The sequence below is a fragment of the Penicillium crustosum genome (assembly GCF_028827405.1).
Source record: "Penicillium crustosum strain IBT 35664 chromosome Unknown utg000002l_segment0_segment0, whole genome shotgun sequence".
In the NCBI taxonomy this organism is placed as follows: domain Eukaryota; kingdom Fungi; phylum Ascomycota; class Eurotiomycetes; order Eurotiales; family Aspergillaceae; genus Penicillium; species Penicillium crustosum.
Genome location: NW_026623123.1, coordinates 8548238 through 8573849, shown reverse-complemented (window position 1 = coordinate 8573849; position 25612 = coordinate 8548238). Strand labels below are relative to the sequence as shown.

The 25612-nt window shown below is 48.1% G+C and overlaps 13 protein-coding genes across 13 annotated transcripts; 6 read left to right on the top strand and 7 right to left on the bottom strand.

The window, feature by feature from the left end:
* Positions 1-28: 28 nt before the first annotated feature.
* Positions 29-2563, bottom strand: N7487_006772 (putative Sin3 complex subunit (Stb2); the record flags this gene model as incomplete). Its single annotated transcript, XM_056874519.1, has 1 exon — positions 29-2563. One exon carries the CDS (start codon positions 2561-2563, stop codon positions 29-31), a length of 2535 nt encoding a protein of 844 aa, XP_056732239.1.
* A 1016-nt stretch (positions 2564-3579) lies between these two features.
* N7487_006771 (uncharacterized protein) lies at positions 3580-4986 on the bottom strand (the record flags this gene model as incomplete). The annotated part of the gene is made up of 4 exons (XM_056874518.1): positions 3580-3694; positions 3737-4272; positions 4322-4738; positions 4918-4986. The coding sequence occupies 4 exons, from the start codon at positions 4984-4986 to the stop codon at positions 3580-3582; spliced, it is 1137 nt and encodes a 378-aa protein (XP_056732238.1).
* A 49-nt stretch (positions 4987-5035) lies between these two features.
* N7487_006770 (uncharacterized protein) lies at positions 5036-5845 on the bottom strand (the record flags this gene model as incomplete). The annotated part of the gene is made up of 1 exon (XM_056874517.1): positions 5036-5845. One exon carries the CDS (start codon positions 5843-5845, stop codon positions 5036-5038), a length of 810 nt encoding a protein of 269 aa, XP_056732237.1.
* Positions 5846-5930: 85 nt separating this feature from the next.
* Positions 5931-7680, bottom strand: N7487_006769 (uncharacterized protein; the record flags this gene model as incomplete). Its single annotated transcript, XM_056874516.1, has 3 exons — positions 5931-6382; positions 6440-6510; positions 6563-7680. The coding sequence occupies 3 exons, from the start codon at positions 7678-7680 to the stop codon at positions 5931-5933; spliced, it is 1641 nt and encodes a 546-aa protein (XP_056732236.1).
* Positions 7681-8153: 473 nt separating this feature from the next.
* N7487_006768 (LysM peptidoglycan-binding domain-containing protein) lies at positions 8154-10057 on the top strand (the record flags this gene model as incomplete). The annotated part of the gene is given in 6 exon segments (XM_056874515.1): positions 8154-8174; positions 8256-8365; positions 8415-8669; positions 8732-9498; positions 9534-9786; positions 9802-10057. The coding sequence occupies 6 exon segments, from the start codon at positions 8154-8156 to the stop codon at positions 10055-10057; spliced, it is 1662 nt and encodes a 553-aa protein (XP_056732235.1).
* An 884-nt stretch (positions 10058-10941) lies between these two features.
* Positions 10942-11348, bottom strand: N7487_006767 (uncharacterized protein; the record flags this gene model as incomplete). Its single annotated transcript, XM_056874514.1, has 2 exons — positions 10942-10987; positions 11038-11348. The coding sequence occupies 2 exons, from the start codon at positions 11346-11348 to the stop codon at positions 10942-10944; spliced, it is 357 nt and encodes a 118-aa protein (XP_056732234.1).
* Positions 11349-12361: 1013 nt separating this feature from the next.
* Positions 12362-13648, bottom strand: N7487_006766 (Frag1/DRAM/Sfk1 family protein; the record flags this gene model as incomplete). The annotated part of the gene is made up of 5 exons (XM_056874513.1): positions 13279-13648; positions 13140-13221; positions 12828-13070; positions 12565-12770; positions 12362-12501 (listed from the first exon to the last, which is right to left on the bottom strand). Exons 1-5 carry the CDS (start codon positions 13328-13330, stop codon positions 12362-12364), a joined length of 723 nt encoding a protein of 240 aa, XP_056732233.1. The 5' UTR covers positions 13331-13648.
* Positions 13649-14239: 591 nt separating this feature from the next.
* On the top strand, positions 14240-14510 carry N7487_006765 (uncharacterized protein; the record flags this gene model as incomplete). Its single annotated transcript, XM_056874512.1, has 2 exons — positions 14240-14392; positions 14445-14510. The coding sequence occupies 2 exons, from the start codon at positions 14240-14242 to the stop codon at positions 14508-14510; spliced, it is 219 nt and encodes a 72-aa protein (XP_056732232.1).
* A 1502-nt stretch (positions 14511-16012) lies between these two features.
* On the top strand, positions 16013-17410 carry N7487_006764 (ubiquitin-protein ligase RMD5; the record flags this gene model as incomplete). The annotated part of the gene is made up of 4 exons (XM_056874511.1): positions 16013-16133; positions 16192-16319; positions 16374-17138; positions 17192-17410. 4 exons carry the CDS (start codon positions 16013-16015, stop codon positions 17408-17410), a joined length of 1233 nt encoding a protein of 410 aa, XP_056732231.1.
* An 802-nt stretch (positions 17411-18212) lies between these two features.
* Positions 18213-19424, top strand: N7487_006763 (BTB/POZ domain-containing protein; the record flags this gene model as incomplete). Its single annotated transcript, XM_056874510.1, has 4 exons — positions 18213-18436; positions 18544-18945; positions 19034-19307; positions 19371-19424. 4 exons carry the CDS (start codon positions 18213-18215, stop codon positions 19422-19424), a joined length of 954 nt encoding a protein of 317 aa, XP_056732230.1.
* A 539-nt stretch (positions 19425-19963) lies between these two features.
* csn12 lies at positions 19964-21590 on the bottom strand (the record flags this gene model as incomplete). The annotated part of the gene is made up of 6 exons (XM_056874509.1): positions 19964-20050; positions 20104-20524; positions 20572-20633; positions 20691-20843; positions 20898-20970; positions 21022-21590. 6 exons carry the CDS (start codon positions 21588-21590, stop codon positions 19964-19966), a joined length of 1365 nt encoding a protein of 454 aa, XP_056732229.1.
* A 167-nt stretch (positions 21591-21757) lies between these two features.
* N7487_006761 (60S ribosomal eL20 domain-containing protein) lies at positions 21758-23000 on the top strand (the record flags this gene model as incomplete). The annotated part of the gene is made up of 5 exons (XM_056874508.1): positions 21758-21766; positions 21848-21947; positions 22362-22546; positions 22604-22780; positions 22842-23000. The coding sequence occupies 5 exons, from the start codon at positions 21758-21760 to the stop codon at positions 22998-23000; spliced, it is 630 nt and encodes a 209-aa protein (XP_056732228.1).
* An 845-nt stretch (positions 23001-23845) lies between these two features.
* On the top strand, positions 23846-24968 carry N7487_006760 (cytochrome b5 reductase family protein; the record flags this gene model as incomplete). Its single annotated transcript, XM_056874507.1, has 4 exons — positions 23846-23890; positions 23950-24217; positions 24272-24349; positions 24400-24968. The coding sequence occupies 4 exons, from the start codon at positions 23846-23848 to the stop codon at positions 24966-24968; spliced, it is 960 nt and encodes a 319-aa protein (XP_056732227.1).
* Between the last annotated feature and the right edge of the window lie 644 nt (positions 24969-25612).

The following is a 25612-nucleotide window of genomic DNA, read 5'->3' as shown; positions in this document are numbered from 1 at the left end:
AAAAGAAAATATCATACAAGTGTCGCCGTTAGGTCGAAAAGCCCAGGGATCGCGCTATCCATGCGGTCCAGGAAGTGTCGTGCTGCTCCTCGCCTTTGAGCAGGGCTTTGATTCTCGTCTCGACATTTACAATGTGACGGTCAAAGTCGCTCAGGCCGGCTTCCACGTCCTCGACTTTAGACTCGAGGACGTGTAGTTCGTAATCCAGTTTGGCGCCCAGCAACTCGACGCGTTTCACGCCATCGCTGAGGTGGTGACTTTCATCTATGAGGATGTCACTGGATCGTTCGCGCAGTCTCTGGTAGTCGGTAAAACGTTCCAGGTAGACTGAGTTGAGCTCTTCGTGTCGGTCATATAGGAGTTGATTAAGACCGTCCACAGAATCCACTTGTCGCTCAACCCAAGGCACTGTATGCTGGTTCAGCTCTTGAATCCGCGAGCTGAAGATGCGCCCCTCTGAGGCAAGCATGTCTTCTTGAACGATGGCCTCCTCTAGGTTATCAGTTTCTTTGACGGTTGGTTTCCCGCCCAGCGGCTCCCATTTGAACATTACTTCTTCAACTGTGCTGAACGACAGGTGTCGTGCACAGAAGTTGTCTCCCCGTTCAATCTCACTTTCAAGGCTTTTGAATTCTTCGAAACTTTGTGACCGCCGCAGAGCCATAACAGCTATCCCGCTGATCGAACCCTCACGGTCACGTTCGCGATCTGTTGATGCTGCTGTCGACCGAGACATAACGCGTTCCATATCGGAATCTTCCTCAATGATTGGAGGCTGCTGTGAAGTGGGCCAGGCTTGAGCTTGTGGTTCTGGCTCATCTTCTGGTACAGGTTCAATATGGATTTCAGGGGCTTTTCTCTCAGAGTCGGGGATTGGCGACAGCTGCGGGTTCTCTTCCTCGTTGAGCTTTTCGATGTCGTTTGATATCATTCTTTCTGACCGGAACCCAGAGTCAGTGCCCGTTTTTGTTGATGCTTTTGTTGATGATGCCTCGTTGTCACTGTCAATGGACGGACGGTATGCAATATCGTGTGTCAAATCAGAGCTGTCTCGTGAAAAATGATGGTGATGGCGAAGGCCCTGTAGTCCGACTGCATCTTTGAAACGTCCTAGCCCTGCTCGCGCATCTGAAACTCGTCCGCTGACGCCCTTCTTTCGATGATCCTTTTCTTCAACAGTCGGTTCTGGCATCTTCCAAGAGCGATCTGGCCCTGAGTTTACTCGCTCGGCATGCATATCCTCTGATGAATGTTTCTTGCGACTAGTCCAGACATAACCACCTTGCTCATCAGTGGTAAACATCATATCCGATCCAGTCCCGCGAGCGAACCCGTCTTCGACGCCACTTTTGCGCGGTTTACCCAACCACAGCCATTTTGCTGTCTCGCCATTACAGCACTGCACGAAGGTATCAAGATCCAGTGTTTCGATATCGGCAATGCCACCTTTGTCACGCCCGCGGACCATACCCATAACCATCTCACCACCTTGTCCACTCAGCTCTGCCATGGTTGACTTCACTGCATCGGTCCAGCCTTCTGCATTGGCAGCCTTGGCAGTCACGCGGTGTAACCGGTCCAAGGTAAGTCGGTCCAGCCTCCGCGATCGCCTCATCTTTTGAGATTTTTGGAACCCACCGATTCCTCTTTTTAGATTGGGGAAGTCGAATGCATCTTTCCCCACGGGGGCGCCATATGCGTGCAGTCGATTCCGAGCTCCGAGCAACGTTCCCAGCAACGCAGCCACACTAGTGGGCCCTAGACTGCTGTCGCTTGGTTCAATGTTGTACAGGTCTGTCCCGATATCTGTCCACCAATCGCTAACAGCCGCCTCGGTCACATCACAAAGTAGCCCGTCCACATATTCCGGGGCAAGCTTGTCAAACACCATCAAGGCAATCTGGCACTGTCTGACCAATTCCATGACCGCATTGTATAAGGGAACCCTCTCGCTTGTTCGGTACAGCTGATGAAACTTGGCTTCGGTCGCCGCTGAGGGAGGTTGAAGCTTCAAGCCCGCACGGCCTGCGCACCCAAGTCTCTTTAAGTCTTCATTCACAATAAAGTCCTCCCGGTGTTTCTTTATATCGCCATTCGGTATTGGAATTAGGCTCAGAGCAGAAGGGAATGAGGCCAGATCCGTAACCATGACCGTCCCTAATGGTGATTCCTTCTTTCTGGCGTGGCATTGCTTCATGCCGTCAAAGTACATCCGTAAGCGAGGTGACCATGTAGCCTCATTGGTCGGAACACTCAATACTCCCACAATCACTGTATGCGAAGGGTCACCGGTATAGGTCGATATGATAAATGTTGGATGCACGCGAGAGCAGGCCCATTGTTCAACAATATAAATTTCATAGCCTTGTAGCGTTACACGTCGCTGGAGCACATCGGTCGAGGGGTCTTCTTCGAGGTATCGGAGGGCAACCGCATCGGTGAATACAAGTCGCTGGTGGCCTTGCGGTGGGGGACGTTCGGGTCCAGCTGCGTAGGAGGCAGCCTCCGATGGCATTGAATCGGTGCGATCGACCGGAGGGACACTGGGGGCGTTGGCCTGCATGATGGCTAGTTTCTTGTCTAGGCTTATTTGCTAAGGGGAGCAAAAAATGAAAATAGCGCCGATCATTCAATCTTAAACCAGGTCACCTCTCCTAAGCTCTGATGCGAAGGGAGTGCCGACCTTCCTTCAATCCTCCTGCACTCTTGGTCACGTAGAAACGATTGTGACATATCCAGGCAACAGGTTTTGAGGCATAGTATGAGCCTAACGTCAAAGGAGAAAGGCAAACGTAATTCGGCGAACGCCTTGAAAACCGCATAAACCCCCGAAGGTGCAAAGGTGGCGACGTCATTCCGTACCTTATGGCGGACAGATCATGTGAGCATTGCTGCCTGGTGTTGCAGCCTCAGGCATCAATATCTGTATAGATATGAACATGGTCTACGGTTCCCCTCCCTCTCTTGCGATAATAGTTTGACCTTCATTGATGCAGCCCATAGAAATTTATTTTTTAAAAAAAATCCCAGTTGAGCCAAAAGACAATACGCAAATCCCTTTAGCCCGAGAAAACCATCCCCATGGACCACCCTCAAACAACCGAATGGAGGATCAAGAAAATCCTCAAAGAAGATTATAGGAAGGAAATCAGAAATTCGTTCATCGTAGATATAGCCAGAAGAATTGAGCTTGTTTGCTGTATCGAGCTGATTTAGTTCAATTTGATATCTGATGCTAGATCTATTCTTTGAGCCCACCATAGTACTACTAACGCCCTGGGATAAAGCCCATAAAAAAAGGCTTTATTGGGTAAGTCTTTTCATGGACAATTTGCGCTTTTGAAAAAACTCCTCCCCAGGTGTGCCGCATGCGTGCTGACTTTCCTAGCAGATGTTCCTGTAAGTCCTCTTCTGTTGAGATCAATCGTGCCCAAAAGGTCGTGTAGACATGTGGTATAGAGATTCGAACAGAGCCAGCAAAATCATGATGCAGTGGAGGAAGATCTGGGCTAGTAGTTCCATTGTAGGATGCCTGTGCGGCCATTACAAACGCTGGCGAGGGAATTGTAAGAGAGGATATCACGGAATCAATCGCTTCTGTGTTGGCGTAAAGAAATGTGTCGTGACGGAGGCCTGGTTCAACTTTGCTGTCTTAACAAAGACGTCGGAAGTAGCTAAGAAGATTAACAGTGCTCTAGAGTTGAGTAATCCGCCAAAAGCTAGAAATATATCTTACCTGCAAAGATCAACCACTGAGGCATCTTTCATCGATGGATCCTCTATCCATTGTATCTTCCAAAGAGGCCGAACACTCGGGAAATTTCGAGGGAATGTTAGTGCAGATTCCGTAGCGTGGATGACGAATTCTTTGAACGTCTCCCACGATGAGTCTTCGCCAAATGAAATGCGTATGCATGCAAATCCCCACGCTGGCTGCCGTTCAAGGTGTTTTTCGATTCCTTCGACCCATGGTAGCGAGTTACATCCCGTGATATTTTTGAGGTCGTCGATAGAGAAATTCTTGATTTCGGGCTTCCTAAGAGCTTTGATGCGGTCAAAGGCGATGTCTGCGTTCGTACGCGCTGTCTTCTCTAGATTCATTTCCGGCGCTGTAAGAAGCAATTCAAGCGCATCATGAAACTTCTTCTTTGTGCTCGGTGACCACCGTTTTTGATTTGTCATTTCCCGCTGATCCTCTGGAGTAGAATCACCGAAAGGAGTATTAAGAACAATAATCGCTTCGGCCTCGGTGAGGTTATCCGTCCTGGCGGCCTGTGATAGCTCCTGTGAAGAGCTGCTTGGACTGAAGAGTGGAGTCTACATCGATGGTACCCCGTGCATCGACATCAATCGAGCCGTGGAAGAGAAGTTTCGAATCAAAGAACCCATATGCCTCTTCGATGTTGAATGTGGGTGAGATGGTTCCCACAAAGAAATAGCCAAATTTCATCTCTTCGGAGACATCCCCACTTACCTCAACGTTCACCCAGCTTGAGTCTTTGCATGAGTCTGCTTTGCTAGAAACAATAGTATTCCGAAAATGGTCGTCATGTAAAGATGAGAGGCCGGGTACGCCGCGTATGGCGTCAAACTTGGTCTTCCAATCTTCGGCGCTGGAACTGTAGAACCGTTGATGTCCATCACGCTTCGTTTTGGCAGGATCGTCTTGAACTATTGACTTCCAGTAGTTGAATTCATTGGAGTAATCAATGCGGATGTAGATATCGCCAGAATCACGCTTGACTCACTTGAAATCATAACTCAACTCAAGGTCGTATACTAAGGAAGGTCCAGAAAAGGATCGTTTGATATGAGAAGGCAGTCCTTGGTTCTCAGATCGCTAGATATTGTGAGCAACCGCGTACGTTCCTACGCCGCAGCTATCTGGCATGTGGAGAATGGTTCCTTTAACCACACCCTCTCCGATATTGCAGTGCTCTCCAGATGCGTTTTCCAGGCAAGCCAGACGGACTGTACTAGATCCATATTCTGAGATATTTTCACAGTCCAAAACAGTCAAATCAGGAGTACCGCGTCACTTGAGGTTATCGACAGTCCCCGGTGGCCCGTCAATGATCACCATTCCAAATGTCTGCTGGTTTGGTTCATTCACAGTCGGCTTGCGATCTCCACCCAAAAGTTGCAGGTCAAATTCTGGATAATCTGACTTTTGTGGAAGGGTTGGGAAGACTTTATCCAGCGCAACGGGCAGAAATGGACTGACATTTTTTGGTTGATTGCAGCACAGTACCTTCTTTCGGTTGTTCAAACCATTGGCACATTGGGAATTGCTCATGCCAAAGGCATCTGTCATGAACTCAACATCTGTGTCGCTGCATTCATCGTCATCGCAGGTCCCTTTGCCTACCCAGTGACAATTTTGGAATGCACTGGAACTTGGGCAGCATATAGGGAAATAACGCCCGCCCTTTGGCAGCCAACTAATGTCTCCTGGTCCTAATCCGAATACTTCAGAAATCTTGCTGTATCCAGAGGGGCAAGTCTGTTTATTGACGCCCCATCCATTGGTTACGTCGGAAGTCTTGCCAATGTAACATGCATCAATGAGATTCGAGTATGTACCGGCTGAACAACAGGCAGCCTGGAAGCCGAGTTTATAGCAGTTTGTAGTCGAATGGCGGGAGTGTAAAAGGGTCACTTCACCAGCTTGACATTGACCATGGCACGAACGGCTGGTCTCGCTGCCTCTCCAAGTACACGATTCTGGCATAGCATCCACAGGACAGCAAATCACGCGAGACTTCGAGCCACTGCAGTCATCTTGGAAAGATTTAGGATTGGCAAACGGGGCGAGTTGATATCCGGTAGCACATGTGGGAACCATCGCACAATCGGTCCGTACACATTTTTGTCCATTAAGCGACGCCCAATGGCCAGTATCAGTAACTTTGGACTTTTCGGTGACGCTATCAAAAGTCACCAGGACTTCGGCCCAGCAGATCTGTCAGAGCAGAGAAGTCATTGTCATCCTGATCAATAGACCATATCATGACTCCTCTCAGGCCAACAGAATCGGCCCAGTCGACTTTCTGTTTGAAGGTCTCATTGTTGTCAAAGCTGACCCATTGATCATCGTCAAATACAATGTAGTTGACTGCGGCTTCCTTGTCGTGGATAATCTTAGGCTTCTGATCTCTGATGATGTCTTGAATCTCAAAGTAGGCCAGCGTGCCAGCGTTATCGGTGCAGGATCCTTTGTTGGCTGCTCCTGCAAAGGCACACCCAGCATCCGAGCACTTCTTGTCTTTTAACTGAAATGAGCGGTCGTAGAATCCCAATCCCAGCACGACCTTTTCAGGGGGCACATTGTTACGCCAGAGCAGTTCAGCAGCCTCCTTTATTTCAGTCAAATTCGTGTGTGCTATAGCGACATTAGTATAGAATAATTATTTTGGTCATGAGGTAAAGGCCCACGCACCGAGAACAATACTTCCAATAGGATCATCGCGGTCCCAGACTCCATAAAGATCATAGCTCATCAGATTCACCCTACGGTTTATCAACTTTGAAGCATTGGGTAAAAGTATCTGTCAGGACATACCAGTCGGCATGTTTCATCATTCCCTTGAAATCAAACCATCTCAGATACCAGTATGAAGAAGGTATGGTAAATGACAGGCCATAATTACCTTTTTCCGAAGCGTCAAAGGTATGCCGGGGTGTTTCAAAGAGCTTCACATAGTTCTCCACGTCTTCCTCCTTTCCACCACGATCACTAGCACCGGGATACTCGAAATCAATGTCCACGCCATCGAAGCCGTAGTGTTGCATAAATTTCACGAGGTTTTTCGCAAATATCTGCCGTTTTGGGGGTGCTTTACTGAAATTAGTCAATGATGGATAGATGGCCTGGGAGTACTCACATGAAGCGATATCGCCAAACACAGGTTGTGTCTCTGTCTTGTTGTCTGAGAAGATCCATCCACCAATGGATACAAACACCTCTAGATCTCCGTTGCCAGACTTGAGTGTCCGCACAACAGCTGTCTGTGTAAAGAGCTCAGCAGGGGTGTCTGAGCTCATGGGCCCAACATCGTAAGAGTTTGGGTCTACATATGCAAACGCAAAGTTGACGTGTGTGAGGCCTTCTACTGGAACAGCAGACGGAGGGAATTGGTGGCAATCCTTTAGGGCATACCATGACTCGTAATATCCGATGACCTTGCTCTTTAGGACAGACTTGTCAGCCTTCCCAGGAGGTGGATCAGGGTGGCCACAGTTGCTTTGACAACCAAAATTCACATCACAGAACTGATCTGTTGATTCACAAAAGCCAAACTCGGAGCAGCAGACATTCAAAGGACATGTCTTGCCCACAGGATTCGCGTCTTTTCCGCAGGTAGGTTTTGCATCACAGTTGGACGTGCAGTCTGTACCACAGAATGTTTCGCCGTAGCCACAAGTGCCTGTTCTCGTTCCATAGAAAGGCCCACAGCATGCGCCATTAGAGCATGGTTTTTCTTTAGTACAGGGGCTTCCACCATCACGGCGGACAAAGTGAGAGAGATTGGTATCGTAATTGTCACTGTCTTCAAATAAGTTGTTGGATGGTGGTATGGGCCGCTCGGAAGACCTGAAAAGAGTAGCAAAAAGACATGAATATAGGACGATCAAAAAGAGATACGAGGCTTTCCAGCCTAGGGTCAAGCAATGGACCATCACTTACAATCACTGCTTAGACAGTCAAGAATGACCCAAGCAATCCAAGGCATATCCGCACCATTTAAGACTGCTCTCTGTTTCCTTGTTAAATTAGTTCTTTTCCGAGTATAGTTAACATGAGCTCGAACCCTGGACATGTACGTACCTCTGCCAGTAACAAATTGGGCCAACTCGAAACCAAAAAGCCGGTGAGACCCTTGCAAGCCCTGCATGGCCCCCGAAGCCTCCAAAGCCCCTAAAGATATACATGGGGAATGAGCATCATGAAACAAAAGATTGCCAGGTTTGGTAATACAATGATTGCCTAAGAAGGGTTGTGCTGTATTCATTGAGGTCCAGGTAGGTACCCTTCCGATGAAACTGCCGGCATAGAAAGGGCCTTTATATTTTAAGTGCCTGTCCGCCTTCATTTTCAGACATCTGGAACTCTTTAAAACTTGCAGGGTAAATTTTGCAAAGACCCTGTCAAAATGGGCTTCATACGAAACTTGGTATGCAAGTTGCTTTTTTCTGCTCTCTCCTCTGGACGAACGCATTCCCAAAAGCGCTTTTTACTAGCAAAAGGTTGACAGGTGTTTAGCCTTGGTCTCCCAGGGGCCTTGTCGCAAGCCTTTCTTACATCTTCCGATAACGAGGAAGTGGCATCGATCGAATTCCCAGATTCTCTTTCAGCAGCCTGCGCGTATGTCAATTGAGAATACCATGGCATTTCAGGGCTAATTTCGATCTAGTGCTCCTCTCCAGAAGACACTTCAATGCAATTCCACTCTTGCCAGTGTTGCCATGAATGGATATTTTCCAAGTGAACAGGATTTGAGCAACCTATGCACAAGCAATTGTCTAAGCTCCCTTCAGGACCTTCGAAGTCAACAGATACAAGGGTGCACTGCCGAGGATATCATCACAACTGGAGGGCAGGCCTTCCCACCTACATTGACTCTCGATCAACTTATCTTCACTTACAACTATACCTGTATCAAGGACGAGTATGTATTTGATCACTTACAGGTCTCTAGTTTAGATCATCATTTATTAACACAGAGGATAGATCATCCAAGTTCTGCGCACCACAAATTGAATACTGGCTGGATTTTTCCACGGGAATGACAGCATCACAGAATTGTTCAACTTGCTTTCTCGGTACTTTGCAAATACAGCTTGGCTCTTATTTTGGGTATGACGACGAACTAGATGAGGAATTCTCTTCTCTAACATCGAGTTGCTCGAAAACCAAATACTCAGTCACCTCACCACCGGTGTACACTGTTGTTCATCCAGCGACAGCCAGTATCTCTATTGCATCAACTGTCTCTTCGGTTTCCTCTTCGGCCATCCCAACCGTTAATTGTGCTGAGGATTACACCATCCAAGCAGGTGATACATGCTATTCAATCAGCACAAAATTCAACTCGTCTACACATGCGCTGCATTATGGAAATGATCTTCCGGCTTATTGTGTTAGCTTTCCTTCTCCAGGCACTTCGCTCTGCATACCTGAAACATGTGGTATTTACACAGTGCAGTGGGGCGACACATGCTACAGCATTATGGTTGCATATGATTATGCCTTCACTGTGACTCAGCTCATTTCTTGGAATCCTAATCTCAACCGGGGGTGCAGCAATATAAACCAGTTGGTAGGTTCTCAAATTTGTCTCAGCTCCGAGAAAGGAGCTGCACCCACCATTTCCTCATCGACTGCAATTACCACTGCGCCCATCCCTACAGATCTTGCCAATGGGACAAACACTCGGTGTGCCAAGTATCACCAAGTGGCTACCAACGAGACATGCAGCTCAGTGACAATGAAGATGGGTATTAATCCGGTAGACTTTACTTTCTGAACCCAGAAGTTAACTCAACAAACTGCAACAACTTAATACCGGGAGAATCATACTGTGTGAAGGCTGTTGGGGATATCAGCACTTATTCCGGCTATGGGGGTACCAGTCAGACTAAGTGCATTCACAAAGGCACCATTGCCAGGTCGTGTTTGGCAACCACCACTTTGCCGACTGACACCTACTGGGAATTTCCTTCGCCTATGAATGCGACCAGTACGTCCGCGAGCGTGTCCGCCTATTCCACTCTGCCTGTTGCATCGTGAACGGTTTCCAGTTTTGTTCAGTACGAGCAATATGACAACCCGGGACCCAACAGATCAAATACCATGAACACATGTGACTACATTGCCCACTTTATCGGGATCACAGTTGATGAGCTGCTGCTGCTGAACCCTTCCCTCTCACATAACGACTCCAATCCCAGCGCTTGCTTTTTGCAGAAGGGCTACCGCTACTGTGTCAGACAATTAAAGAGCACTGCCTCGGTCACTACATCTTCCCTGACTTCTACCAGTGGTGCAATGGTGTGAAGACTGATTGTTCTCACTGGAGATTTGTACGTTTGTGGTGCCGGTGTAAACAGCCCAGATTCAATTAGGGCTGCTTAGCATGTAGGCCACCATGGAATGCAATCTCCATTGTACAACAAACCTCCGTTGACCGCTATGATCTAGAACCCCCCTAATTTACTGGTGTCTCATATCCAACCCGTTGTTTATTATTCCCTCCAATTCCATAGTTGCAATATCAGAGATATTACACCAGATCCATTATAGTATACATTATTCATGTACCTTTATTATCCATCAGTTTCCCGCAGAATTCCGGCAGTCGAGGAAACCAAATGGTCAAAGTAGTACGTGAGGGTGGGCACTCCTGGCGAAGAGAACACAAATAGAAGGAGGGATCACTCAGCTCGCCATACCTAATTTTATCCCACCCGCGACCGTACAAGAACGCATATTTCAGTGCCACTGTATCTCTTCAAACTTGGATTTTTAATGGGGTTGATTGCTCGTTGCGTATGAACAGAGGTCCACCTTGCCCAGTTCGCAGTCGGAATGCCCAACCTTCAGACTTCGGCTCTGAAGAAATACATATCTAGAAACAAAAGTTTTCACCCCAGTAGACTAACCAGACAGAGCCTATACGAAGACCACACGACGATAGTCGGTACTGATAAGTTGGAACATGTCTGCTAAATTCCTAGCGAAGGAAAGACCACAAAGCTCAACACTCCTTACACATTTGAAACTACATGCTAACTCCTCTACATCAACTAAAGCATCAAGAAAGAGACAATCTTCGAAAGCCATCACCAGAATGCTCGACCAGCGAGATGGCAGACATGATTCATATTTATAAAACTATGCCATGTTATGTTCAAAACATTTCCTCTAAAAGTCCAAGGATATCAACCTCCAATCACGTCCACACTAGACAATTTAACGTCCACCGTGCTATAGAAACGTCAGCCAAAGTCTCATGAGAATGAACGAGTTATACATACGCCTCCCTGAGGACCACCAGGACCACCGGGTCCGCCGTGGCCGCCGCCGTGACCGCCGTGTCCACCCTGGGGTCCTCCAGGGCCGCCGAAGCCACCAGGACCACCCTGCTGCTGTCCCTGGAATCCACCCTGAGGTCCGCCGAAGCCACCAGGGCCGCCCTGGGGTCCTCCAGGACCGCCGTGTTGAGGGCCACCCTGTCCCTGGAATCCGCCGGGGGTCCGCCCTGAGGTCCGCCGGGACCCTGCTGGTGACCACCCTCGTGGTGCTTGTGCTCGTCGTGCTTATCGTGGTGGTGGCTGAAGAGACCCATGATGGATTATTGTATGAGGAAAGTGGGGGAGGTGGTAGATTGATGAACAGAGAGATTGAGAGAGGATATTTGAGTGTGTGAGTATAATTCAGAAAGGGAAAGGATAGAGGGGTTCCCAGCTGCCTTTTATAAAGACTGAGTGGCGTCACCAACCAGGGAGCTAAACTAGTGCTCAGATGCTGTGACCTGAACCCAGTGTTGGATCGCGATGATGGCATCACTTACGACTCCTGTGTGGGGTAGCAGAGGCCCTTGATTGGGACGAGCTACTTCCGCCACTTGCTACTAGCATCGATCGAGGAAGACGTACCCAAACCCTACTTTGTAGATCGATTCGCCATTTCTGAGATCTGTTGATTGATTCCTTCAATGCAATATGTATCTTGTTCGGGTAGTTTTTTTTCCTTTAAAATTGAGCTTTCAGCCCCCCAGTCTCGATTTCATTATAAATCAATATAAACAGCCAAGCTTTCCAACCCCAATATTAGCATGCGCAGATTATCTTGGGGCCTACAAATTGGGCGTGAATTGCTGCTCGGTCTTCCGCCGCGAGGCTTGGCGTTAAGGCTATACGTCGGTGCGTACGTATGCCTCCCCACAGCTCCAGCCCTATCAACCATCTTACCGCCGAGGTTCTACCACTAATGATTTATGGGTTTTGAGAGTGCCAAGGCCGCTCTCGGGGTTAATTGCCCTTATTTTTAGGTCGAGTGTCGGTTGTAAGGATCATAACCAGTAAGTGGAACTAAGGTTTGGACATGTTATTTCAACTAGTCCATCTGATATCGAATAAATTAATCCTAAAGGGAAACATCTAGCGGATATTACTATTTTTTGGGAAGTCAATTGGGTCTGCTTTCATATAAGAATTGCCGCAGGTAGGGAAAGATCTTGGTATTCGTTTCACGAGCAGGGAAATATATATATGTACATTTTAAAAAAAGGTCGCGAACTGAACCAACGCTATGAGTTACAGCCAGGCGCCTCGAACAAAGAACCAATCATACCACGGGCTAAGGCAGCAAGCCCGTACTTATTCCCGTGCTCATCTCAAGTTGTTGATAACCCTTTGGATTGTGGAGATTCCTTTGTGCGGACGGCATGAGATCGACGATCAAAGAAAGAATATACCCAGTGAAGACAAAGGCGATGACTGTGGAGCGAATTAGTACAATGTAGGGTAGCGGAGAGGTGGGGACTATATATATCTACTCACCCCATTCAAGAGTAGCTGCCGTGTTGTTCTGCTGGTAGTGGGTATGCTCGGTGATGCGGAAGATGATAATGAGGACAAGCTCAACGACAATGAACGAAGATTTGATAACGAAGCTTGTCATGAGCACAGGCTCCCGTAGAGCATGTGCAATTCCGAGGTAGATATAATCCAAGCACATCAAGGCCGCGCTGAGGAGGAACCCCACACTGAAACCGTTAGTACATTGTAACGTAGATGCATATCGGTCTTGGCGAGGGGCATACATGAAGATCGTCACGCAGACATCGTGCATGAAATGATGGGCGATGTTATCGAGGACAGAGAGCATAATCAATCCGGTGCTCCCGACGACTGTGAAAAAGAATGAACCGTGCGTGCACGCTTTGCTGATATATGATTTGTTTTGAACATGTTTGTAGAAGGAGAGGTTTAAAAGAAGGACTGTCGTAATAGATCCGATCATGAATAATGGCTTTAATTCCTGGGCTCCGATATCTGAAATGAATCTATGCCAGCACCATTAGTTCAAAATCTTGGCATGATTATGGAGATGACCCAAGATGGCAATTGCTCACGGGATATTCTGACCAGGCTTCATCAAGCCATATCTCGGTTCACCGATCATAGTCCAGTGTCCTAGCATAGCGAGTAGCATTGCTAAATGCAGTGTTAGATCATTGTCCAATGCGACCGTGGATACTTGGAGACCCTCACCTAGCCAGGTGGAAGCGGCTATGGCCGGAAAGACCCAGGATGGGGGTGACATTTCGGGGGTGTACGGATAGCTAGGGAGTGTGTTTTGGAGCAGTAGTCATAGTCTTGTTATAGCAATAGTATCAAAGAGCGTGGGCTGGTGAAGTTGGATACCAGCCACATCTCTTTACTCGAGCAGTTGACAAAGAGAGAGAAAGTGATCCTTACGCTGGGGGTCAGGCAACAAGAGATTGTGCCTGTCGATCCTTGCTCACTTGCCCCTATGACGATAGTCAGTTATGGTATGTGGGTCTATTAAGGCATTGGCAACCCCTTGGTGGTTGTTTCGTGTAAAAAGCCCATGTTTCGTATCCGTATATGAAAGATAGTGCGCATCCGTCTGTCAAAGACAAAAGACGCTTTACAAAATTAGCACAAAGACCATACATTGTTGATATTGTCTTCTTGAGACTCGGCAGGTAGATAATGACAGGGCATGTTTTGGCTGATGCCTGAGCGTAGAATGAAAAGTCTGATTGCTTGTTGATCCACCATAAAACATTGAATCGAGAAACTGGTTACATATCCTTCAGTACCATTGGTGGGGCCCAAAGTTGGAGATATATTCGTCGATGTCTGGAAGGCAGACCAGGTTTATCGTACTCCGTACAGAAGTAGTATACCCCAGATATGGAGGTGAAATGATCCCCTCGTGCATCAACAAAAGCTGCACGGAATATTCTCGTCCGACCTATCGCCTGTAATGTATCAGTGCATAAAAGACTGACATGTACGGAGTATCCCTTGGCAAGGCTCGACGAAACTGGGGATGTGAAAGGCAAGTCCCATGACCATTTCGCAGGCCTCCAATCTAGGTATGGGAACAGAATAGCTGCCGCTCCCTTGACTGCGACCGTACCTGCAGCATAGTTTCAGGTACTCCGTATGTTGTACCGAGGCTAAAGGAGGTCAATAAGCGAGTATGCGTCACTTCGATATCGGGGTAGTATATGAGCGACAAGATAAGACGGGGTTAGGGGATGAAATCCAGGATCCTGCCCACGAGTTCGATGGTCATAATGAGGTGCCTGCTCGACCTAGCTCGGTCGCACACCAACTTCACGGTCGGAATGCAGTCAGTAGAATCCTAGTGATACGTCAATAACAGCCCCTAAACTACTCCATAGAGCTCCGTTGAAATGAAGGAGGCTTTTGATAGCGTGGTATTCGACTATCAACTGGCCACCGAATAGTGAAGGGAAATGATGCAACCAAGGGGTTAGTTACATAGACCCCCGAAACATTCCCCAGTTCAGACCTCAGGTAAATTGCATCGGTGGGGTAGTGCTGAGACACACTATCCTCACGATATGAACTTGTGTGAGAATGAGTTGGTGATAATGATACGACAAGATAATAAGGAGTGCCAAGTGAAGAAGACCAGTTCAGACAGAAAATTTCTTACTCCGTACCTGAATATTTATTCACGAGAATAGAAAGGATACATAGTGGGGCTCCCAAGAGAGGATTTAGCGGCACGCGATCAAGGGACGATCGAGGGACGCGACAAGAATCAAAACATTGGACAGTCATCATGGTGGGAAGGACTTTTTAATTAACAAAGGGTTTAGCATGACACATATCTACAAAGATTCTCTTCTCTAAGAGCCACCATCATGGGTAACAAGTAGTGAAAAGACTCAAGATACTCGAGGGTGACCGAAGAGTCTCCCATCGAAGAATCAAATCAACTCGAGGGCTCTGAGAGCCAAGGAGCTGAGGCAGTGTGTTTTTCAAAAATTCCCAAGCGTGCGATTAGGCTCGCTTGAAGCAGTCAATTTGGTAGTTTTCAACTAGCAAAAACACGATCTCGGATGTCTCCTCACTGATACGTGTAAAACCCGTGCACTAGGATGAAGAAGAAAAGAAAAAAGAAGAGGAAATTTCGGGGGAGGAACCAGGTATTTATACCTCTCTGCGGGTGGGCAAACGCGGTTATGGATTAACTATATTCCGGTAGTTATGGATTATGTTGTAGTTGTATTGCGATCGGATTAATCTCCCGCGTATTTGTCTCGGAACAATATTGTTACGAGACTCCGAGATGTAAGGGGTGTATAGATTTAGAAGGCGGTACATATGAGATTGGCTCCGTACAGTTAAAAATGGACACGACGAGGAGAAGTTACAAGGTCGCAGAACCTGATACAATAATGCGCTCATTGCAAAGCTAGAGCTGAGGATATAACTACATACCAACCTACGTACTATCTATAGATTTGAAGAATGTGTGTGTGACCACTGGGTGAGTTACCCATGAGGAGTTCTGTACTAGAAATGAACTATAATATTCAATATAATTACTTCGTATAACTACATGTATGTAGTTATTTAGAGCTCCGTACGACTGTCAAATATACATACGACGTTCCTCATCTACCGTGCACTAGCACCATACATATGTACCTGGATAATCACTTGCCAATCACTTTCCGGATGGAGGGGTTAATCACGTGGCAGATCACCCGGAACAGCTCGTCTCTCTGTTTCGATTCAACCAGGTTTCTCTGGATAGTATCTTCGTTATAGCTGCATCTATTCGAAGGAAAGTTTGTTATTGCCTCAATATATTGTATATTCTATCCAATTTGGAAGGCGCCGAGATAAAAGAGCTCTTATCTGAAAGTTCTCCACATGGCGAGACTCGGTAACCTCGCCTGTCACCTCCGAGCCCATCAACCGAACCTCGTCTGCAATGGAAGTAGTGCAGAAAGAACACAGCCGACTCCTCAAGAGGACTGAAAGTTCTCAGGGCATCAAGAATGTTGAGTCTGCAATTGATTCTCTGCAATGTGCCCGCGATGCCATCGCTGCTGGTTAGTCCCTTGTAAACGTGGACCCGCTTGGTTCTGACCTGACGACACCGATTCCTAGATCCATCTTCGGCCTCTACCGTTCTAGCCACCCTTCAGAGCTCGGTGAAATCATCCTTTGACTCTATCAATGACAGCTTGAAAGAGACTCACAGTGGCCTCAATAAGTACACCAAATCTCTAGATAAGGTATTGGAAATTCTGGTCGTCTATGCCTTGCCACTAATCTAACATCGGACACAGCTTTTCAAAGATCGACCACTACCTGGAACCGACGAAGATGGCCTCTCTGCACACGAGAACCTCATCAACCGCGCCATCGCCATGCATCTCCTTCGCGAAGGCCAGTTCGGCGTGGCCGCCACCTTCCTTTCCGAGATTGCCGAGCAGAAGACAATGTATCCAGTCTCGCAAAACGGACATGGGCCGACGAATCCACCCGCCAGCCTGCTCGATATGGACGAAGTCCCTTCGACCGAGATCCGGAAACAATTCGCCTCAATGTACTATATCCTACAACAATTACAAGAGAACAGGAACCTACTGCCTGCAATCGAATGGTCGAGGGAAAACCGCGAGGCGCTGGACGCGCGGGGTAGCAACCTTGAATTTGAGCTCTGCCGTCTACAATACGTCTGGCTGTACCATGGTGGAGCAAACAACCAGGGAACTGGAAGTGGATGGCTCGCTGCGCTTGAGTATGCACGGCGGGAGTTCCATGTGTTTGTACCCCGATATTTGAGAGAAGTTCAGCAGCTGGTCGGAGCAATGGCATACTCGCCCAACCTCGGCGGGTCGCCATATGCGGCTCTCTTCAATAACAGCTCGGCTTGGGATGACGTAGCTCACTTCTTCACTCGCGAGTTCTGTTCTTTGCTGGGTCTTTCGGCGGACTCACCGCTGTACATTGCTGCTACAGCGGGTGCGATCGCTTTGCCGACGCTATTAAAGCTACAAACGATTATGAAGTCGAAGCGGACGGAGTGGACATCAGACAACGAACTTCCAGTAAGAAAATCGCTACTCTGTGGACAAATCAATGCTAATATTTATATTTTCAGGTCGAAATACCCCTCCCTCCTCAATATCTCTTCCACTCTATCTTTGTCTGTCCGGTGTCAAAGGAGCAGGCGACCGATGAGAACCCTCCTATGATGATGCCATGTGGACATGTAATTGCCCATGAATCGTTGAAACGCCTGAGCAAGGGTAATCGGTTTAAATGCCCGTATTGCCCTAGTGAAAGCCACCCCAAGGATGCTAGGAACGTATTCTTATAAGTATTCTTATAGTGTAGGTGTTCACTTTCCCTTTCTTTCTTTCTTTCTTTCTTTCTTTCTTTCTTCTTTCCTTCTCTGTCCTCATATCTCTGGATATTTTCCATTCCATGGCAAGCGGCGATGACACGGATAACTTCGGGAGCACCGGGTCATGTCAAGGGCGTTTAGCGTCGGCGTTCAGGGGCTCTGTTGCAATATTGCAATGCAGGTCCATTCAATCAAAGCTGTACGGAGCACTGCTATTTAATTCAAACCTGACTTTTGAATGTAACCAAGTTCAAGAGTAAAAATCAACATCGCCATTCCAAGATATTCTTGCCCAATGGACGTATCAATTACAAGACAGAAGATCAGAATTTGCCTCCGATGCGAATCAATAATCCACCACAACCCACAATCATTTCCCAAATAGGAAATCGTAATTTCTTTTGTCTCAATGGCGACCTCTGATTGGCTAAATCGAGGCCCGTGACCACGCGCCCATTTGGCGACTCGAAAAAACCCCTTTACGCGCTCGAAACTGATTGTGACGCGTCTTTTGTCAAACTCTACCCCTCTGCGCAGGCTAATTGGAGCTATCCAGCGGATCACCCGTATACAAACCGTCCGGTGCTGTCCTGTAATCTCCACCCAGTACAATATAATGTAAGATGTGACTTGTCGCTGTAACAAGCAGGAGCTTGCAGTGTCCTCTCTCTGTCTTTTATAAATAGCACTCTATCTGCCCCCCCTGAATCCATCCACTGCTGTCTCTGTATTCTCCCCAATCTCGTCCCCTATCCAGACCCATAATATAATAGTAATGTTGTCCAAAAGAACCCCAGAGAGTCCAATTCCTGGCCGGTATCGCGCAACAAAGGCTTCAGCTTTCACGCTGCAGTCGCGCAGGGTTCCTCGCGAGAGAATCAGAGACCGAGCACCCAAAGACAAAGAGCGAGATAGCTCTGGCTCGGGATCCGGCTCGATTGGCAGTAAGACTCGACGAGTCGAGCGACGTCAAAGATTTGATAAGCCCCCAGATGTAACGTAAGTCATGTCCACAGCATGGATGTATCGCCATCTCCATCTTCATCTTCATCTTCATCTCATCATCTACACCAATCCATAAATCCAACCACTAACCAAACCCATAGAACACCCCCAACAAGCCCAATAGTAATGCTCCGCGTGGGTCCCGAAAAGCGCCTCTTCGCAGCCCATGAAGCCATCCTCTGCACATCCCCCTTCTTCGCCGCGCACTGCAAAGCCCAAACCCCAAACCCGAATGCGCCACGCCCCAGACTCGCCCAACAACCACCAAGCAAGCGCATCGAACTCCCAGACGAACAAGCCGAAGTCCTCTCCTGCATCCTCGAGTACCTCTACAAGGGCGACTACTACCCGCGTCTGCGACACAACAGCCGGACCCAGACATGGGAGCTAGAAGACGCAGATGCAGGCGTTGGCGCGGGCACTAGTGGAGAATTGGGACAGGCGACGGCAACGGTGTTTCATCATCGCGCGCGTGGGGTGATATTGCGGGATACGGCTATTTAGTAAGTGATGCTTTGCATTCTTTCATTTAGTTATGGATGTGAATGTGAATGTGAATGTGTGTGCTAACATATATCTTTTCTTCTACAGCTGCGCAGCTGAAAAATACAACCTCCCCCATCTCCAGCGTCTTGCGCTGCGCAAGCAGGGTCTACACACTGGGATACAGTGTAGCACGATTCTTGCGAGTGCGCGGTTCGCGTATGATAATACGCCGGATACGGAGTCGAAGTTGCGGGCGCATTACCTTGCACTGATTGTGCGGTCGAGGGGTACTTTTATGCGCAGTGGAACTATGCAGGCAGAGATGGAGCGTGGGGGGAAGTTGTTTTTTGATCTTTTTGTTGCTTTGTGTAATCATATGGTGAGTTTACTTCCCTTTGGTGTTTTGGGTATGGGATGAGGTGCTAATTTAGGTTACGATTAGGATGACTATACTGGTCAATCAGTTGAGAGTTCGGCTGTTACGACTCATTGTTAGGGATCATCAGGATTGTGGGTCTAGGTGGTAAGTTGACGGGTTGTTGGCTTTTGACTAATTGCGCGGTTTCTATTCTATATCGCTGCTGGCAGTGTTTTATACCCGTGTACTACTATGTATCATTATCTACAATATGGGGAGTATTTTTGAAGGTTAAGTTCTCTGAACAGCTGATTCGTAAATTCGTAAAGATAGGATCTAATGTAGTCCAACTAGCCCATTTTGATATCTCATGGATTAGGCAGGCGTGGACTGGATGACACTGACGGAGCTGGGGCTTCGATCCGAGCAACGACCAAGTATCATGTTGCTAGTGTGCAATGTGTATCGCGTGATGCCAAAATTCTTCGGCAATGGGGTTGCCTGATCAGTATTCTGGTGTGCCGAATGATATAGCTGTATGAGTGTAAGTTATAGGCGGATGCATACCTGACGGCTTTGAAGGTTCTAGCAATCACCGGGGGAATTGTCGATGAGCATTAAACGGATGAGCATTAGACGAAAGGGGGTTCAATACGTTGCAGTGTCACCAAAAGTCTTTAGACACCTGTGCCCGGGAAAGCACTGCCTCCCTTGCTCAAAACGATGATGCCTCGATCACGAGCAATGTACCCTTTCATAAGTCCCTAAAGCGGCATGTCAGTAAGCACTTACGGGTTGATCATACTTGCCAGCCTACCTTGTAGATGAGGTTGGAGAGTAAGCACTCCACCTCATCAATATCAACGCGTGATCGACCACTTGTAGAAGTACCGACACGGAGAGCTGCCGCAAATTCATTCACATGCACACGGGTACGTCGAACCGGAGATTGACCCTCTTTGGCTTCGTCGAAACCACCAGCGAGGAAAACTTTGCGGAACAGGTTGCGCAAAGCGATGTCGCGTCCACGTTCCAAGGGCAGGTAGATACGTCTCTTGACAAACTCTTCCTCGCCATCAGACATGGCCTGGTCAAATCCAACCAAGTCACCCTTTCGGATGCAATTTGATAAAGACCGGAAAAGCTTCTCGAGACGTGGGAATGGCGCAAGAAGCTCCTTGCTAGGGAGCGTGTGTGTGGTCACGAGGTGACAGGGAATAAGGTAGGTAAGAATCAATCTACCAGAGGTTAGTGGAAACTTGCATGTAGCAGGAGGACTACCAACTCTCGATTCTTGATTGCGTCTCGATGGCACATCTTCCAAGCCCATGTGAGGTGTTCCTCGGCCTATGTTGCAAATGGTCAGTGCCGATAATGGTCCACAAACATAGCTCTTGGCAATACCTCTGTATAATTCTCATCCAAGAAGTGTATAACTCCAACGTAATATTCGAACGTGACAATGTGAGATTTGGGGAAAACTTCGGGAGGGGGGAGATCGGCCGACGAGGCTTTGATGGCACGGAGCAAGTTTTTGGTAAGGCCGACGGAGTTGATCTAAGGAAGAGAGATTAGCCTTTTGCTGGTGAAAGTGAGGTTTACATTTCGTACCTTGAAATACGTCTTGAATAGTAGATTTGTCATATTGTAGATACCCCACTTGCGGGACTCTTCGAGGGGTGCTCTGGGTCTGGTCAGCAATGGAACAACTCAAAGAATTCAATCATATCCTTACCTATCACTCAGGCACAGAGTGAACATCCGGTTGATGACCCGAGCAGCCTCCTCCAAGTTGGCGTTCTTCTCAACATCAGCTGCGATGTCATCCTGGAAGCCAAATCCAGCAGAGCCTTGGGAAGCTGCTTCGAGATCGGCATTAATCGCAAAAGTACGCAAGTACTTCCCGACTGTGTACAAGCATGGCAGTGTCCAAGCCGGAATGCCGGCAGAGCCCGAGTATCCCCGGATGAGGGCATTGGCGACCTTTTTCCAGGCATTGAATACCGTAATGACGCTAGCACCCGGAAGGCGATCTTCACACTGAAGTATTTCACCTATAGCTTCCCAGTAAACAATAAAGATGTCAACCCAGGCCGCCTGTTCGGCCTTTGGCAATTTCAGACTCTTCCCGTGGAAGAGAGCGTAGCTGAGATCCTTGGATATGTATTCGACGTTAGAGAACCGGTAGAAGTCGCGCAGCCGATTGCGATCTTCAGGTGGTGCGATCGGGGTGAGCACTGCAGCTAGTTCGGGGCCCGACCCATTGAGGTATGCGTTCTTGAACGCGGTCGCGAGAGAAGTCATGGTGAGCTGCGCTCTAGCGAAAGAGCGTGTTGGTTAAATTGATTAGCAATTTATGGGTTGAAAAGAAGCATTCGAGGTGGGGTAAAGGTAGAGAGATCCGACCCGACAAAGACAAACAAGTGAGGAACGCCATACTTTTGGAGAAGACATGTGGGGAAGGCGATACAATGTGGCTGGTGAGATGTGGCGGGAGGACAGTGGCGCAGCAAGATTACCAAATGGGACTAGTGCAGAACGGAATGCCTCCACTCGCTTAGGGCAAGGGCGGCAACCCTAAGCACAATTGGAACCTCACAATTCTCATTTTCCATCGACGGCACACTAACGACTCATCCACCACAGCGACAATCACAGTGAGTACCTACCCTTCGGTTTCTATCGGAGATTTATACTAACATCAAACTCTTCCAGATGGGTGAGTGATTTCTATTCCCTTCCCGATACCCCAGGACTTTTTTCGAGACAACGGTGCGCGCATATGGTTGGAGGAAATTCGAGACGCAAAGACCCCGACAATATCGACATGGGACGATCACAGAAGAGAAGGACGCAATGGCAAATCGATGTCGCTTGGAATTGTTTATGAATGAACGCACAACACCGTCCACCAGGGCTACGCATGGTTGAATCTCGAATTTTTCAATATCCACAAATCACCCTTGGTCTTCTCGAATTCTCGCCAACTTACATATCGCGCACCGTTTAATATCTCGAACTGAACATCTGGGCAATTGGAATATCCACTACGAACAATGACTGACGGATTCCCAGGGCGTCTTACTGAGTACCAGGTCATCGGGCGTCACCTGCCCAACGAGGCGAACCCCACGCCCAAGCTGTACCGCATGCGCATCTTTGCGCCCAACACTGTTGTGGCCAAGTCGCGTTTCTGGTACTTCATGGCCCAGCTCCGTAAGCTCAAGAAGGCTAACGGCGAGATCGTTTCCCTGAACGTGGTATGTTGGGATTGAACATCCGATGATATGGAATGGTGCTCATTGTCTTGTGTCTAGATCGAGGAGAAGCGTCCCCTCAAGGTCAAGAACTTCGGTATCTGGATCCGCTACGACTCGCGCTCCGGTACCCACAACATGTACAAGGAGTTCCGTGAGATGAGCCGCACCGACGCTGTTGAGGCCCTCTACCAGGACATGGCTGCCCGTCACCGCTCCCGTTTCGGTTCCATCCACGTATGTTACGCTACCTGAACCTTCCGACAATGACCACATTCTAATTGTTATTTCTCTGCAGATCCTTAAGGTTGTTGAGATCGAGAACAACGACAGCATCCGCCGCCCCTACATCAAGCAGCTCCTCCAGAAGGACCTCAAGTTCCCTCTGCCCCACCGCGCCGGTGGCAAGGTCGGCAAGAAGGTCTTCGCCTACTCTCGCCCCTCTACCTTTGCTTAAATGTGATGTTCTGGGTGTTGGGTTTGGAGTGTGTGGATGAAATGACTGTTTATGGCCATAGCATGCATGAAAGATGGTCGCGTGGAAACCACCGCCCCCACGGGCGAGATGGTTGGATGTCTCTAGTTCCCCGTATGGTGGCATCTTAGGTTATTTTGAAAAAAATCATCGGGTTTCTTGAATTATTCGAGTTCCAGTAAGACAATTGGCATACATGGAGAGTAGGCTTGTTTGATAGGTGCTGAGGTCTCATCATATTAGAGATGTATCAACCTGAAGGAATGGTCTGTTCGCCTCCGGTTTCTCTCAAATCGGTCCATTCATAATGCGGTCGTATGGATGTACACAATGTAGTTGTTGCTAATCGCTTACTGTCAGTCATATACTACATATGTACATATTGATCGTTCCTGTCCTCCCCTATACATTACAATTTCAATCCCGACGGAGTAAGTGTCAGATATCGGACTTTCTTCAGCGAGACCGAATCCTAGTGCCTTGTAGATCAGGCATGCATCAACTAAATCCGTAACTATCCGTATCTACATAAGTTCAATTGCCATTCTACAACATCGTTGCGAGTCTTTCCTTTGGCCTGTCAAGAATAGAGGCTGAGACATGATGATCATATTTACTCGAATATTTATTACCTCCGGAATTTTTTGCTGCATCCTTCGAAATCATGTCGGGAGGGACCTCGGGAGTTGACTGGGCGTCCGTTTTCGCTTTTGCGTTCGCATATGTAAGCCGATTCAGCGGGCCCGCGGGACCTTCCAGGAACTCCCAGGTTCCCTTCCAAGCTTTCTACTTATTTGTACCCTCATTCCCCCCAATTCATCGCAATCATGTTTGCTCGTCAATCATTCCGTTGTGCACAGCCCTTGAAACAGGTTCGTTGGATTAGGTCCTCAATTCAATCCTAGAATAATACTAACCGCCATTCAATCAGAGCTTGCGCAAGTACTCTGCTGAAGCCGCTCCCAAGAAGGCCAACTTAACCCCCATCTACGTCGGTGTCGGTCTCGCTGGTCTCGGTGCTGGTTTGTATCGCTACAGCACCAGCGCGGCTGCTGAGCCCAAGGAGCGCCCCAAGGTCTTCAACGGTGAGGGCTGGGTGGACCTCAAGCTTGCCAACATTGAGACCCTGAGTCACAACACCAAGCGTCTTCGCTTTGAGTACGATGATAAGGAGGCTGTCTCTGGCCTTCCCGTTGCCTGTGAGTAGTCTGGCTCCAAGGATGATTTCCAATCGATCGCTAACACGCATCTAGCTGCTCTGTTGACCCGTTTCAAGCCCGAGGGTGCTGAGAAGAACATCCTCCGTCCCTATACCCCCACCAGTGATGAGGGTAGGATTAAAATGGACCCTACTTGGTTTTCAACTGCTAACACATGGCAGATATCCCCGGCTACCTCGAGCTCGTCGTCAAGGCTTACCCCGGCGGCGCCATGTCCGAGCACTTGCACTCCATGAATATCGACCAGCGCCTGTCTTTCAAGGGACCTATTGTCAAGTACCCCTGGGAGGCCAACAAGCACAACCACATCTGCCTGATCGCCGGTGGTACTGGCATCACCCCGATGTACCAGCTCGCCCGTGAGATCTTCAAGAACCCCGAGGACAAGACCAAGGTCACTCTGGTCTTCGGCAACGACGGCGAAGGAGATATCCTGCTGAAGAAGGAACTTCAGGATTTGGAGAACACCTACCCCCAGCGCTTCCGTGCCTTCTACGTCCTGAGCAACCCCCCTGCGGAGTGGACCGGTGGCAAGGGCTTCATCAGCAAAGAGCTGCTGAAGACTGTCCTGCCCGAGCCCAAGGAGGAGAACATCAAGCTCTTCGTCTGTGGCCCTCCCCCCATGTACAAGGCTATCTCCGGCGGTAAGGTCAGCCCCAAGGACCAGGGTGAACTCAGTGGTATCTTGAAGGATCTTGGTTACAACAAGGACCAGGTCTTCAAGTTCTAGAGTATTGTACAATACATGCATGTAACTAGAATATGTCGTTAGTTAGATATGCGACGGGATAGCCATATAGATTGGTGCATCTTGTTTTCAGCGTGTTGCCGCGTCTCTGACGTCATTTCATTTAAGAAATACATTTTGTCTCCAGATATATATAAAATTCACGTGTATCTAGTAGGTGTATTTATCTCTGGTGGCGCGAATAATAGCAAGAAGTAAATACGTTAAGAAGAAAGGCGTGGGGCCTGTGATGAAGATAGCGAAGGGGGTGGATATATATATGTGCACACCCAGTGGGAATACCATCATAAAATAGAACATGACCAGCGCAAATAGTCCCAAATCACTATTGATATAGCAATATAGCAGTAAAACAAAAAAATTTACAGCCAAAAATGTATCAAATTGTCGCCTACAAGTGTACAAGCTGCCCTTAAACCCTACATACATGGATGTATACATCAAATACCTACTGGTAGCTAAGCGACAAAACCAGGCATCAGCCTATGAAAGTACACTAGAATCATCTACACCGGAGGGAAAAGAAACTAGAAAGGCAGTTTCAACGAATTGAAATAGGAAGTTAGAACAGCCGCTCGTACTACAAGCTCGACACCTTGTGCTCAGCTGAGCCCCTCTTCTACCGG